General features: G+C 41.0%; 1 protein-coding gene across 2 annotated transcripts in view; it reads right to left on the bottom strand.

Annotated features, from left to right (window-relative positions):
- Nucleotides 1-572: 572 nt before the first annotated feature.
- PATJ (PATJ crumbs cell polarity complex component) overlaps nt 573-13,594 on the bottom strand; it is a 340,450-nt gene continuing 327,428 nt past the window's right edge. Inside the window, exons 42-44 of one of the 2 annotated variants that reach the window (XM_065889002.1) lie at nt 7,997-8,103; nt 4,656-4,779; nt 573-719 (exon numbers count right to left, since the gene is read on the bottom strand). In XM_065889002.1, the coding sequence (XP_065745074.1) occupies nt 573-719; nt 4,656-4,779; nt 7,997-8,103 (378 nt within the window). The remainder of the gene's footprint in view (nt 720-4,655; nt 4,780-7,996; nt 8,104-13,594) is intronic. The other variant, XM_065889011.1, reaches the window with a different exon arrangement.

Below are 13,594 nucleotides of genomic sequence, written 5' to 3'. Positions count from 1 at the left end.
GCGGCTTATTTGATGATAAGTCGTACAGAAAAGAGCACAGTAATTTCCCACAGGAGAATCTGGTATTTCATCATGGGCATCACTGCTAAGTTAATTACACTGCTAATGTTTTCTGGTGTATCTGAAGAGACAATTAGCATACGTAAATCATGAGTGAGATGACAAGTTGCTTAACATTTGTTTCTGTTCATCGGATGCGATCTGGTTGCTGTTTAGCCTCCATGAGTCAGGACGGGGAGAGAAGGACATAAGGAATGAGAGGTTGTTAACTTCCATTTCAGCAAATATAATCAGAACCACTTACTACTAGTTGATAAACATTGATGTTAAATGCAAAATGCATAAGACTCAGCTGTTAGAAATTAACCTCACCAAGAGGTGAGAGAATCTGGGAAACATTAGATTGTCAACTTGGGAAATTCACGTGAAACCTAGGCCATCTCTCCCAAGCAGAGAGGTTGAGATGGTAAGAATGAAGGTGGGTTTTAGCTGAGGCTGCTTTTCATCCTCAGAACTTTGTCTTCCTATGGATATTCTACAACCACATCTATCTTGGGATCAGGACCCAAGGCTCAGGACAGCACAGTTAAGACTACAGTTCCTCTCTGGTGTTTTAGAATGGCCACAGCTTCCTCATGTGTAACACCTTCCAGAGTCTCACCATTAACAGCTAAAATCTGATCACCTCGCTTCAATCGGCCGTCATCTGCAGCTGCTCCCTGCAAACAAGAAACATTCCAGTTTAATCTAGGATGATGCAATTAATATTCAAATAATATTAATATTATGGTGTGCCTATTAAAAGAAAAACTTTTAAAACTACCAATTAAAGTTATTTCTAGGTAATATGTTTAAATTAAGAAAACTAAGAAAAATGTAGGATATGTTATTTGAATAATGGTTGAATAGTACATAATTATGCATTGTTTACATAACATACTAGTAGAAATGTCCTGACGTTCACATTTCTTTTAATACCAGTAGGACCTTATTTCAATATTCAGTACTGAATGGAATTTGAATGTCATATCATGTCACATTCATGAATATGTAGCATACAAAGGCAGAACTGAATCTGGTATTAGTTTTATCCTCTAAATGGGTGAATTTTATGGTATGTGAACATATCTCGATAAAGCTGTTCTATATACATATATATATAAATATAAAAATACACAGAAGTGGAGCATTTCTAAAATTTTGTAATATATTCAATAGCTTCAACTTTACCTTTGATCCATCTAAATAGGTTTCTAAATGACTACTTTCATTACATATTTCAGTCATGCATGGTTCTTCAGAATGGCACAAAGCAAGTGAAACTTGGGCTTTTCTTCCTTCCAAAGCTGAGTATCAAAAACGCCATGATATTACTAGAAATACTTTGGATGAGTAAGGAAATAAAAGACCTAGAAAATGATTCACAGGAAGCTTTCTCCATCTGTTGGAGTAATTGTGAGAACTCCTGGAAAAGTTAGTGCCAAAAGAGTCCTCTAAATGATGTGGAACTACTGGGGAAATTAACCAAGGCCTGTGGGCACCTGGCCGCTGATGGCCTCCTGCAGAAGCCCAGCTAAGAGGCACTAACACTCCAGAGACCTGTGTCCTACAGCATGGAGGTCCTGAGGTGGTGGGTGAATTATCTAGAATTTCAAAGCCGTGAAAAGGATGGAATTCCTGTAAAAAATGTAATAAAGAATATTCAAAACCAGGACTATACTGGGGGGAAAATATCAAGATTAAATAATTTGCAGCTTTATTCAAAATTTTCTTTTCTTTTAAGAAAGTGTGTTAACTGCACCAAAGACAGGATTAAACACGTAGTGCTAATGGATAAATCTAACTCGATTTTAATAAATTTTACATGCTGAGATTTAAGGGTTTCAGTTAACCTCAGATACCTGTGTAATTAGTTCTTTAAAGAGCACATTAAGCTCTTCAAGTTTTCATTTTCACTAATGCAAAAAAGGTCGATTTTTCGGCTTTCTAGGATGTGTACACTATTTCAGGTATTGCCATGCTTACCTGATAATTACACTGACCTGAATCTCCTCTCCTACGTTATTAATGTGGCATCTGTAGACTAAACAAGGGAAGGAAGAAATAAATGGCTCACGGACAGACCTCCATCTAGCTTGGAAACGTGGCCTTACCCACTTGCTGTGTCCAAGTTTGGTCACTTCGCCTTCCCTACACTGTTATATAGGCTCTATTATCTATCTTTCACCCTGTTCCAAGGATTAAGTGTACGGCACACCGTATTTACTCAATCATGGCGGTAGTATAATAAAATGAAACGAATGATGATCAAACTCATGTTTTCAGATTTCACAGGCTCCAAAAAACTGCTCCCTCCATTTTCAGGGCTGTTGAAGTCTTTAGGCCAATCTCTTGTTGGCTTATGGTAAAATTCGGCTGCTGAAGGGACTAAGATCTAAAGTTGGCTTTGATTCTGAAGTTTCCAACCAAACACCTGAAAGAAAATGGAAGGCCCTGCCGGCCAGTTAATCAGACGGATTAAGCCTGGCAAATCCTACACACCCTAAGTGTCTGTGATGCTTCCTGCTTCTGGAGGGGAAGAAAAGATCTGGATGGGCCACAATAATTTCTTAGTTGAGCAAGAGAACTGTTAAAAGATGCTTAGGACACCAAAAAGGTCACGTAATAATCCACACCCTGTGTCCAGCCTGCGGACATCTGAGGTCCAGAAACCTGAATCAGAGATAAACATTTTAAAGAATGTATGTTCAGTGTTTAAAATAAAAAAAGGAAAACATATAGCTGTAGTTCCTAGATCAAAACTCCTATGGGGGGAATCTTTAGCTTAGTGGGGGCTCACTTTGCAGCCATTCCACTGTCATTATCTCCATAGCTGGCTCTTTTAAATGCAAAGTATAACAATCCTCCCAAAGAATCATTATCATAGCTACTTAAGGTGTTATCCTAGGAAAAGGAGGGTTTGTAGGTGGTTTATCCACCTTGGGAATTATCAGACTGGGGCAGCACTGTCATCCAGAACGTTTCTGATCTGCCTTTCCTTTCCCTGTTCATCCATCATCAGGTCAACAGATGTGTGTATGGGAATAACATGCCCCCTTAACAGGCATCCTAGCAAGATGGAAACAGGTGTGTAAATCTGTAGCTGCTTGGGCTTCCCTGGTGGTGCAGTGGTTGAGAGTCCGCCTGCCGATGCAGGGGACACGGGTTCGTGCCCCGGTCCGGGAAGATCCCACATGCCGTGGAGCAGCTGGGCCCATGAGCTATGGCCACTGAGCCTGCGCGTCCGGAGCCTGTGATCCACAACGGGAGAGGCCACAACAGTGGGAAGCCCGCGTACCGCGGAAAAAAAAAAAAAAAAAAAAATCTGTAGCTGCCTAATGCGTTCCAAAAGCAAACGCCAAACAACTTGAGGCTTATGTCAGGTCACGGTTACACCCAATTAACAGGTGATAACTTCTGCATAGGTAAAAGCAAACTTGTATATAGTGTATAGTACAGCTTTCTGGAAAGAGAAAGAATCTGTCTTATTTCTTCTGTGAAAGGCCTTTATTTTTTTAGGAAAATAAAGAACTAGGAGGCAATTGGATCAATTAATAAATGATTGTGATAAAGGCAATGAAGAATAAAGTTGTAGTATCAAAACTAAATACTTTCAGAGATCTTAAAAGTTTATAACAAATTAAAATTCCAACTTTAATAATGAAATTAAAAACTTATCTAAGAGCTATCTAGTGGCAGCAGTAGAAACCTACACTATGACCTGTGTATTAAGTAGGATGAATTGGACTACTTAATTCTTGAAAGATACCGTTATCCACCCTTTTTTTTTCTTTTTATAAATTTATTTATTTAATTTTTGGCTGCGTTGGGTCTTCGTTGCTGTGCGTGGGCTTTCCTCTAGTTGCGGTGAGCAGGGGCTACTCTTCGTTGCACTGCACAGGCTTCTCATTGCAGTGGCTTCTCTTGTTGTGGAGCATAGGCTCTAGGTGCACGGGCTTCAGTGGTTGTGGCATGCGGGCTTAGTTGCTCTGCAGCATGTGGGATCTTCCCATACCAGGGCTCGAACCCATGTCCCCTGCATTGGCAGGCGGATTCTTAACCACTGCGCTGCCAGGGAAGTCCCTTGTTATCCAGTCTTAGCCTAACTCACTGGGTTAATCCTGCAAGTACTTGGCAGACTATTGGAAGAGAGAAACCACCTGCAGCTAAAGCATCCTGAGGTTGGGCAGCCATTAATGCTGCACTGATCCCAGGCTTGTACAAAGCTTTATGCCATGGCCCTCTGCAATATCTTAAAGTAGAAAGCTAAATCTTTGTTTTCGCAAGAACAATACTTCCAAGGCCAAAGAGCTCTTGCAAAGAGCATGCCATATTCCTTACACTGGTTGTTGAAAGAAGACACTCTTTAAAATCTGTTAGCATCTGCTTTTGTAAAAGGGTCTAAAGAATATTACACTTCTTGTGACTCCACTTTTATAAAAGAACACTTCTTGCACTAGTGTGGTGTGGGAATTTCCTATAAGATGAAAATGAAACAAGCATACATGCACACATTCAGGTATCACCCAAAGTAAAGCAAAGCAAAACACAAAAAAAATCTCACCTAAGTTTTATTTAAAAAAAAAAAAAAAGTACAGTAAAAAGGAAAAAAATACCTTTGCAAATATAGTCTTGACATAAATTGGCAGGTCTCCATGGGGACTTCCATAACCCCCTACAATACTAAACCCCAATCCTTCAGAGCCTTTCTCCAAAGTAATAATCTTAGGTGGAGGTGTTCTGAAAACACAATGCACGCTGTTTAATTCAAGAATAGATATTGAGAGGGAATTTCATTTTAATGGAAGAACACAGATTTGAGAGAGACTTTCATACTGCGAAATGATGATGGTCAGTTTATCAAATCAAACTGTCAGAAAGCAATCTAGAAACTTAGTTTTGAATTTCCTATATCATGCCAATATTTTGATGTTTTAGAGGTTTCTCTTTCATAAAACCCACTGTTTTTTAACTGTAAATAAAGTCATGATGCTGAAGTTGTCAAAGCACTCTTTTTTTTGCTTAGTTTTTAACTTTTTAACTTACTGTCTAGAGCTGAATGGAACTGTCTTTACATCTTTGAAGAACATGCATGGAGATGGAGAGGCGGGGTATCACCTGAACTTGGTGTACACCACAGCCCACAGGTGGACCTCTGATCAGAACAGGTGACGGCAGCCCTAGAGCTCAGTAATGGCTGCTGTTATTCTGCTTGAATATCCTCGCTGCACCTGATCCCCACTTCCACTGAGTGTGGGAACTCATTCTTCAAAACCCACCTCCAATCTCCAATGCGATGCTTTCCTGACCCCCTTGGAAGCATTCACCCCCACCTTCTCTGTGCTCCCTTTGTTCTTGGTCCAGATGTCCATACAGCACTTGTCATACTGTATCATGATTTCTTAACCATCTTTCTCCTCTACCAGATTATCAACTCCTTAAGCCTCCGCCCTCTGGGCATTCCCAGCACCAAGCGCTGTGCCTATCACACCCTCAGAATCACGACTACGTAAATGAGAACTGAAATCCAGGAGAGAAGAGAGAAACCAAGGTGAAGCAAAATGGATAAAGACAATTTGTTTCAAATGTATAATTTAGATTTTCAAAGCTTTGTCCAGTGTGGAAGTCATCTCTCTCAGAAACAACATGGGTAAAAATTAAATTACACGTGTGGGCTCAAGGAGTTAAAGCTAAGCTTAACTAATGCCAATTTCTTATTCCCATACGTGGTTGTCCAAACGGTAAAGACCTAAAGGAACTATGGTACCTGGGCCCTGTCGTCTTATCGGCAGGAGGTTCATATGCGTATCCTGGCAGGGCCACTTGTTTTGCGGCAGCACGCACATCCGAGAGGCAGAGCCACCTGATATAAATGCAGCCATTCGTGTACTCGGAGAAATTTGCGAAACTGAGATATGAGCAACCTTTGAATATGCTGTTCTGTCTGACTAGAATATTCTTCCCTCTCCTCCTCCTCGATTCTGCCTGGCTTATTTTAAGCTTGATTTTCAGCTGCTTCCCACTGATACCAGTTGTTTGCTATGCACTTGCTGGTTGTTTACAGCAGGCATCCATAGTAATTGCTGAATGTCTATACCGTATATATTATTACCTCTTTTGAATGCCACTCCTGGTTTTTCCAATTATTTAAAAACTCAGGTTAAGCATTAGTGCCTCCAAGTACCCTCCCTAGCTGAGTTATGCCTCTCTTCCATGGCTTCACAGGACTCTGTGCTTACTTCTCTCTCTCACTGAACAAAGCTCTCCAACACCTACTAACTCTTTTATAACCATGGATTTATGGGTCTGTTTTTCCAATCCTCTGGCAGTTCTATGAGGACTGGGGCAATGCCTTCACCTACGTTTCTAAGTTTGAGTCCGCAGGACCCAGCACTTGTAGTGTCTAGCCTTAGGAAGGCACTCAATAAATATCTGCTGAAATAATGAAGTATTATCCCCTGTGGCTGAATGGTAATGACGTCATGAATAAGGCTCTACGTTTCATCACTTTGTGGCCTTACAAGCACCCTCAGTAATAGGCCACTGGCTAGACATGAACTTGATTCATGTCTCCTCTTTCAAACACAGCCAGCCCTATTTCCGAGGATATTGAAATGGGAACCTAGATGTCCAAGGCCATTGTTTTAGAGCTAGCCCCTGGGGGCCACCGAATCATTAGAGACCTTCATAATTGTACCTATTCACAATTAGAGTCTGTTTTCTCCGGGAGAGGGAGGAATGCAGCTTCACTCCTCCACTGGCAGCATTAGATGGAGTTTACCTCCATTTATCTCACACTGCTAGTTAGTTTTAATTTACTTTCGCTTAGAAGACTAGTAAAAAAAAAACACAAAAACTCCAAATGTTAACAGTGGTCAGATTATAAGTGATTTTTAAATTCTTTTATCCTAGTAGTTCCCAACCTGCCAGGAGCTGTGGAATCATAGCAAAAGACCCAAGATCACAGGGCATCTCAGTAGTTCCATGGACATGTTGAAGGATGCTAAGTGTATACTATTCTTCATATAAGAGTCCTGATTTCTTTTTTTGTTTTTTAAATAAATGGTCATTCTAGCCTGAAAATGTTATACTTTCATGTATTTGTCACATTTTAATAGCAAGTGTTCATTACTTTCATAATGAGAAAAAAGTAAAATGAGCCTAGTTTAATATTCTTTCCTCAAGAAAGACAAACTCAAAGCTGTCATTTAAGTTAATGAGCAATCAGGAAAAAGTTGGGAATGGCTGTGACCATCAGATTCTTCCAATAAAGGGTTCGGATCAGCCAACAAACATTTATTGAGCACCAGCTGGTGACCAGGCACTGGTAGAGTCGAGACGAATAACTTTGGGCAGCATTTCTCAAAGTGTGGGTCCTCGGCTTATCTGCAGCAACACTGTCCTGGAGAACTCACCCTAGACCACCTACTCAGAATCTCTGAGAATGGGCCAGAGGAATTAGCATATTTAAATATGCTGTTTGAGTTATTCTTATGGACATTCTAGTTTGAGAAACACTGCTTTAATGAGCAACTTTAACTGCAGTGACAGGTTTTAGTAAAAAATGCCAGCAAGTATGACGAGAAGATTTAACCTCAGAACAAGATTTTAGCTTAGAAAACTGAGGAAACCTGGTTCCTTGCATAATGAAGAAGGGCGCATCTGGGCTATAAATCTGAGGATTCTGAGGGGAGAGGGCACAGGCACCAGTTCCAGTGGCCAGGTGCGGTGTGTGCAGGCCCTGTGCTAACAGTCTGTGAAGAACTCACGTGGTGGAGCAAAGCCTTGTGAGAAGTAGGGCAACCCGGTTGCTTTCTTGGAGATTCCCTAGGAGTCAGAGAGGGTAACGTGTACTTTCCCATTCCTCTCCTTTAGGGAGCACACTCTACAATCTGGAAAAGGTCTCACTGAGCTTTGCCCACACACATAAGAGGCACTCTGCATCTAGAATACTCACTCTGTGTCCTCCAGATGGTGCTTGGCAGTGGGTGAACCAAGGGGGTAGCCCGTAGACATGTTCTCAAGCTGAGTTGCTATGCCACTGATATTGGTATCTGCCACAACCTGGGCGGGGGAGCGGGGGGAGTCAGAACAAGACAATCCATTATAAGTCAGGGAAGAATTAGAGAAACCATACTCTATCCAATGGTCAGTTCTCAGTCTTATTTAATCTATTTACAGAATTTGACACAATGGATTATTCTTTCTCAAACTATTTTCTTCATTTGGCTTCTATGACACTACACTTTACTAGTTTCCTTTCCACCTTCTGGCCATTTTTTTCATAGCTCCCCAAACTCTATCAGAGTGCCACAGGGCTCACTCCTGGAGCTTCTTATCTTTCCATCTCAACATCCCCTTGGTCATCTCACCTCATACTCCTTTATGAATTTAAATATCATCTATGTAATGAGAATTCCCGAATCTGTCTCTCCAGCACCACCTCTTACTTAACTCCAGACCGACACACCCAATCACCAATTTGACATCCCTAATGGGATGCCCAGCAGGTATCTCAAATCTAACGTGTCCAGCACTGAGCCACTCCGCCACCCCTCCTCTGCTCCCTGGCCTTCCTCATCTCAGGTAATGCAACTTCATTCTTCCAGTCTCAGCAAACACCTTGGTGTCATCCTTGACGACTCTTCCTTTCACAACCCACTTTCAATCCTCAAAAAATTCAACTGGTCTTTCTATAAAATCATCTCTTTTTCTCTCTCTCTCTCTTTTTTTTCTGTTCTTTGGCCGTGCCACGTGGCATGTAGGATCTTAGTTCCCCAACCAGGGATCAAAACCATGCCCCCAGCAGTGGAAGCGAGGTGTCTTAACCACTGGACCTCCAGGGAAGTCTCTATAAAATCATCTCTTGCTTGGAGTTTTACAAAAGCCTCCTTACTCATCTCCCTGCTTCAGCCCCTCCCCCACTCAGTCTATAGCAGCTAGAATGTTCCTGTTAAAATACAGAAGATTATTTCAGTCCTCTGCTTAAAACCATCCAAGGGAAATCTGGAGCCCCCTGGATCACATGCTGGAGTTCTTAGATGGTCTATAAGGTCATCTATAGGTGATCTGCCCGGTTATGTCTCCACTTTCGTCTCCAAACATTCTCCCCTGTGTTCACCCTGCTCCAGCCATGCTGGCCCCTGGCTGTTCCTCTAACATGCCAGAGACATCTCCACCTTGGCGCTTTGTGAGTGCTGTGCATTCTGCCTGGAATGCTCTGCCCGCAGCTCCTTCACTTCCCTCAGGTCTGTACTCTGAAGTCACCGTCCTTGGCCACCCTAACCAAAAGTCCCACACCAACACCCCAGCCCAACATTTTATATTGCTTACAAAGAAACAACAGGCCCCTAGCACAAAAACAGATGCATAGGTCACTGGAACAGAATAGAGAAACCAGAAATAAACCCACACACTTATGGTCAATTAATCTATGACAAAGGAGGCAAAAATATGCAATGGGGAAGAGGCAGTGTCTTCAATAAGTGATGCTGTGAAAACTGGACAAGAACATGTAAAAGAATGAAAGTAGAACATTTTTTTCACACCCCACATACAAAAATAAACTCAGAATGAATTAAAGACCTAAATGCAAGACTGGAAACCATAAAACTCCTAGAGGAAAACATGAGCAGTAAACTCACTGACATAAGTCTTAGCAATATTTTTTTGAATCTGTCTCCTCAGGCAAGGGAAACAAAAAGCAAAAATAAACAAATGGGAAGCAATTAAAAAGTTTTTGCACAGTGAAGGAAACCATCAACAAAATAAAAAAAAACAACCTACTGAATGAGATATCACCTCACACCTGTCAGGCTGGCTATTGTTAAAAAGACCACAAATAATAAATTGGTAAGGATGTGGAGAAAAGGGAACCCTAGTACACTGCTGGCTGGAATGCAAATTGGTGCAGCCGTAATGGAAAACAGTACAGAACAACACAAGTGACCATCAACAGATGAATGGATAAAGAAGGTGTGGTGGCTATATACAGCGGAATATTACTCAGCCATAAAAAGAAATTTGCCATTTGCAAGAACATGGATGGAACTGGAGGGAATTATGCTGAGTGGAGTAAGCAGACAGAGAAAAAACAAATACTGTATGTTTTCACTTACATGCGGAATCTAAAAAATAAAGTAAATGAATGGATATAACAAAACAGAAACAGACTCATAGATACAGAGAACAAACTAGTGGTTATCAGTGGGGAGAGGGAAGTGGGAAGGGGCAAGAGAGGGGAAGGGGATTAAGAAGCACACTCTACTGGGTACAAAATAAATAAAATACAAGGATGTAATGTACAGCACAGGGAATATAGCTAATATTATATAATAACTTTAAATGGAGTATAATCCATAAAATATTGAAGTACTATGTTGTACACCTGAAACTAATATAACATTGTAAATCAACTATACTTTAATTAAAAGATTAATTAAGAAAAAAAAGAAAAGAAACAGGCCCAAAATAGTCATGTATGCTAAGCCCTACTAGGAATTAACACCTAACCTAACTGCAGTTTCAGCCCCTCCTTGGAGTGGAATTTTAAAACAATCAGTCTGGAATTTCCTCATCAACACCAGTGAGGGGATCTGCTTGATAAGACCCCCTGCCTTCCCAGGAAGGGAAGGTGACCTTGCCTGAAATAATCCACTTTTTAACTTCCTTGTCCCACCCTCCGTCTCCCTATAAAAGCCTTCTATATTGTATAGATCCTTGGAGTTCCATTCTACTTGTTAAATGGGATGCTGCCCAATTCATGAATCATTGGATAAAGCCAAATAGATCTTCAAACTCACTCAGCTGCATTTTGTTTAACAACATCTTCCTTCTCCGCTTTATATTTCCTTCTTACTACCATTACTATCTAATTAATTATATATCTTGCCTTATTTATTGTCTTACCACTTCATATTAGAATGTGAGGGCATGAAGTTTGTCTGTTTTATTCACTACTGTATGCCCCTTATGTAGAACATGTCTAGCATATAGTAGGTGTTCAATTAATATTTGGTGAATGAAAGAAAGAATATCTCTTACTTCCTATGATTTGCCTTTTAGAGGGTCCCAAACAAAAGTATAGAACAACCAACATTTAAACATTTACTTATATTTCTATTCTGCAAAAACATTCCAAAGAATTAAGAAGAAATATGGTATAGCTCTGACAGAATGAAGATCTGAAGTTCAGTTTTTGCCACTTAAATGATACTGTGGCTTGAGTTTCAGTTTCTTCATCTGTTAAAGAGGAATCATAAATAGCCTGCCTTGTCTGCTTATCCTGGAGTTGTCTTCCACCTCAACTAGTTATCAGAGATTCTTTCTCAAGAACTCCTGGTCTTCCCCTGCTTCTGATTGACAGTTCTTCCAGATAAGAGCACTCAAGTACAGAGTGAAGGGACTTAGCTTGACAACAATGCAAGACCTTGATTTGATTGCAGTTTCAGAATAAGCCGACAGAGGGCATGACTACCTAAATAGTTAAGCTTAGTTGCATCTATTAATAGAGTATTTAGACAAGGAAGCCACAGGCTGGCCCTGGCCCCAGCCCTGGCTGGATCAGAACACATTTTGGGTGAAGCATCCTATGCTGGGGGAAAACATTTCTATCTATAAGTTTTAGGATCTTCTGGAAATACTATAATCTAAAGAATGAACAAATTGGGGGAATATTTAGGATAAACAACAAAAAAGAAAATGATAGACTCTCCTCTGCACTTACCACCAGTTTCTGTTTTTTTTTCCTCTCCTCCCCAGCAAATGTAGTGGAGGAGTTGTCTTTGCATGTGACCTATGTAATCCTACCTACTCTCAGCCTACATCATTTTCAAAACCCCAATCCATTCCACTTTCCATCCCTGTTGCCAGACCCAGACTCCCATGACCCACTCTCCGGCCTTTCTCCTGCAGCTTCCATCTCTGCTATTCTACTCACCCCTCGTGGCTCAGTCCTGGCCCACTTCCCACTTGCACACTCAGGGTCTAGGTCACAGCATACACATTCCCACAGCTTTAAATTCCAACAACGTGCTAACAATTCCCAGCTTAGTCTGTTATATCCAATTTGCCAACTCAACATCTGCATTTTAATATCTCAAAGCCTAATTTAACACAACCGAATCCAAATTCTTGATCCAACAACCAAATCCCTTCTATTCATTTTCCCTCTAGGTTTCCTCTTCTTAATAGATGGCACCTCCAGCTGCCTAATTAGAAACCCACTAGGTATTATATTGAAAATACCCGATTGTTGGCTGGTGACTGCCCAGCTGGAAAGGTACTAGAATGCTAACCTAACTGATGCTTATTCTGAATAATCTACCACCAAATCCTCTGGACTCTACCTCCAATATACTTCTCAAGTTTGTTTCCTTTTCATCTCTCTGGTGACCATCCTAATTCAATCAATCATCATCAGCTGTCTTTTACCTGGAATCCCCACTCACCCTCTTCTAATCTCTCTTCCACACAACAGCCAGTTATCTTTTTAAATATAAAATGGATAATGGCCCTCCCCTGCTTAAAACCTTTCAGTGGTCTTTCTTTGTACCTGGAATAAAATTAAGACTCCCTAACTATACACACACATGTCCTTCCTAGCCTACCCCTCTAATCCCATCTATGTCTTCCACTCCACCCCACATTCCACAGTTCTTTCTGCATGGAGTCCCGCCCCCTCCCCTCCACCAAACCAGTTGGTCACTTCCATTATACAAGCCTTCTTTGACTACCCATGTTCAAATTAATTTCCCGTTTTCCTTTCCGTAGCGCTCTAAGTATTCCTTACAAATCGTCATGACACGTATTTGTGTGACTGTTAGCTGTCTTTCCCACCCAATCACAGGATTCATGAGGATAAGGACAGCTTCTCAATGTGAAGGTGCCTGGCACACAACTGCTTAATAAGCATTTGTGGAATGAATAAATGAATGAAGCTAAAACCTTCCTAAGGAATAGGGCGTACAGGGTTCAATATTCTGAATTTCCATGGAACAGAGTGAGATTGATAGAGGTTACAAGGAGATTGGTTCTGGGTCTTTTTAAGAAGAAAAAAATCTAATAACTAAGGCAGTTACAGAATGGAATGGCTCAACTTGTTAGGACATGAGCCCCCCACAAAGCAAGGACTCAGAGACTCAAAACTCTACCGATTTGGGATATGGTGAGGGGGGATTCCTATACTTGATGGGAATCTGGACATGTACTCTCAGCTGTCCATGAACCAGACCATCTGTTATGGGGCTGAAGAAGAAAGTCAGTAAAATATTACTTTTTCTAAGATACCTTCAAAAGCCAAGACTTGATGGCAACCTGCTCCTTTCTTTACTGGCTCATTTATTCAACATATAACAGCACCATGATACTGAATATAAACTGAGCACTTCCTCTATGCTAAGCACTCTTCTGAGTCCCTACAGACGTAGGTACCATAATTATTCCCATACTACAGACAGAGGAACCTGGAGCAGAGAGGTTAAGTAACTTTCTCAAGTTCAGCTAAGGAGTGAAGGCTGGATTCAAACCCACGCCATTTTACTCTAGAATCCTGTGC

This window comes from Phocoena phocoena, chromosome 1 (genome assembly GCF_963924675.1).
Source record: "Phocoena phocoena chromosome 1, mPhoPho1.1, whole genome shotgun sequence".
NCBI classification, from domain to species: Eukaryota; Metazoa; Chordata; class Mammalia; order Artiodactyla; family Phocoenidae; genus Phocoena; species Phocoena phocoena.
Note: the sequence above shows the minus strand (reverse complement) of the source record. Positions and strands in the feature narration are given on the sequence as shown.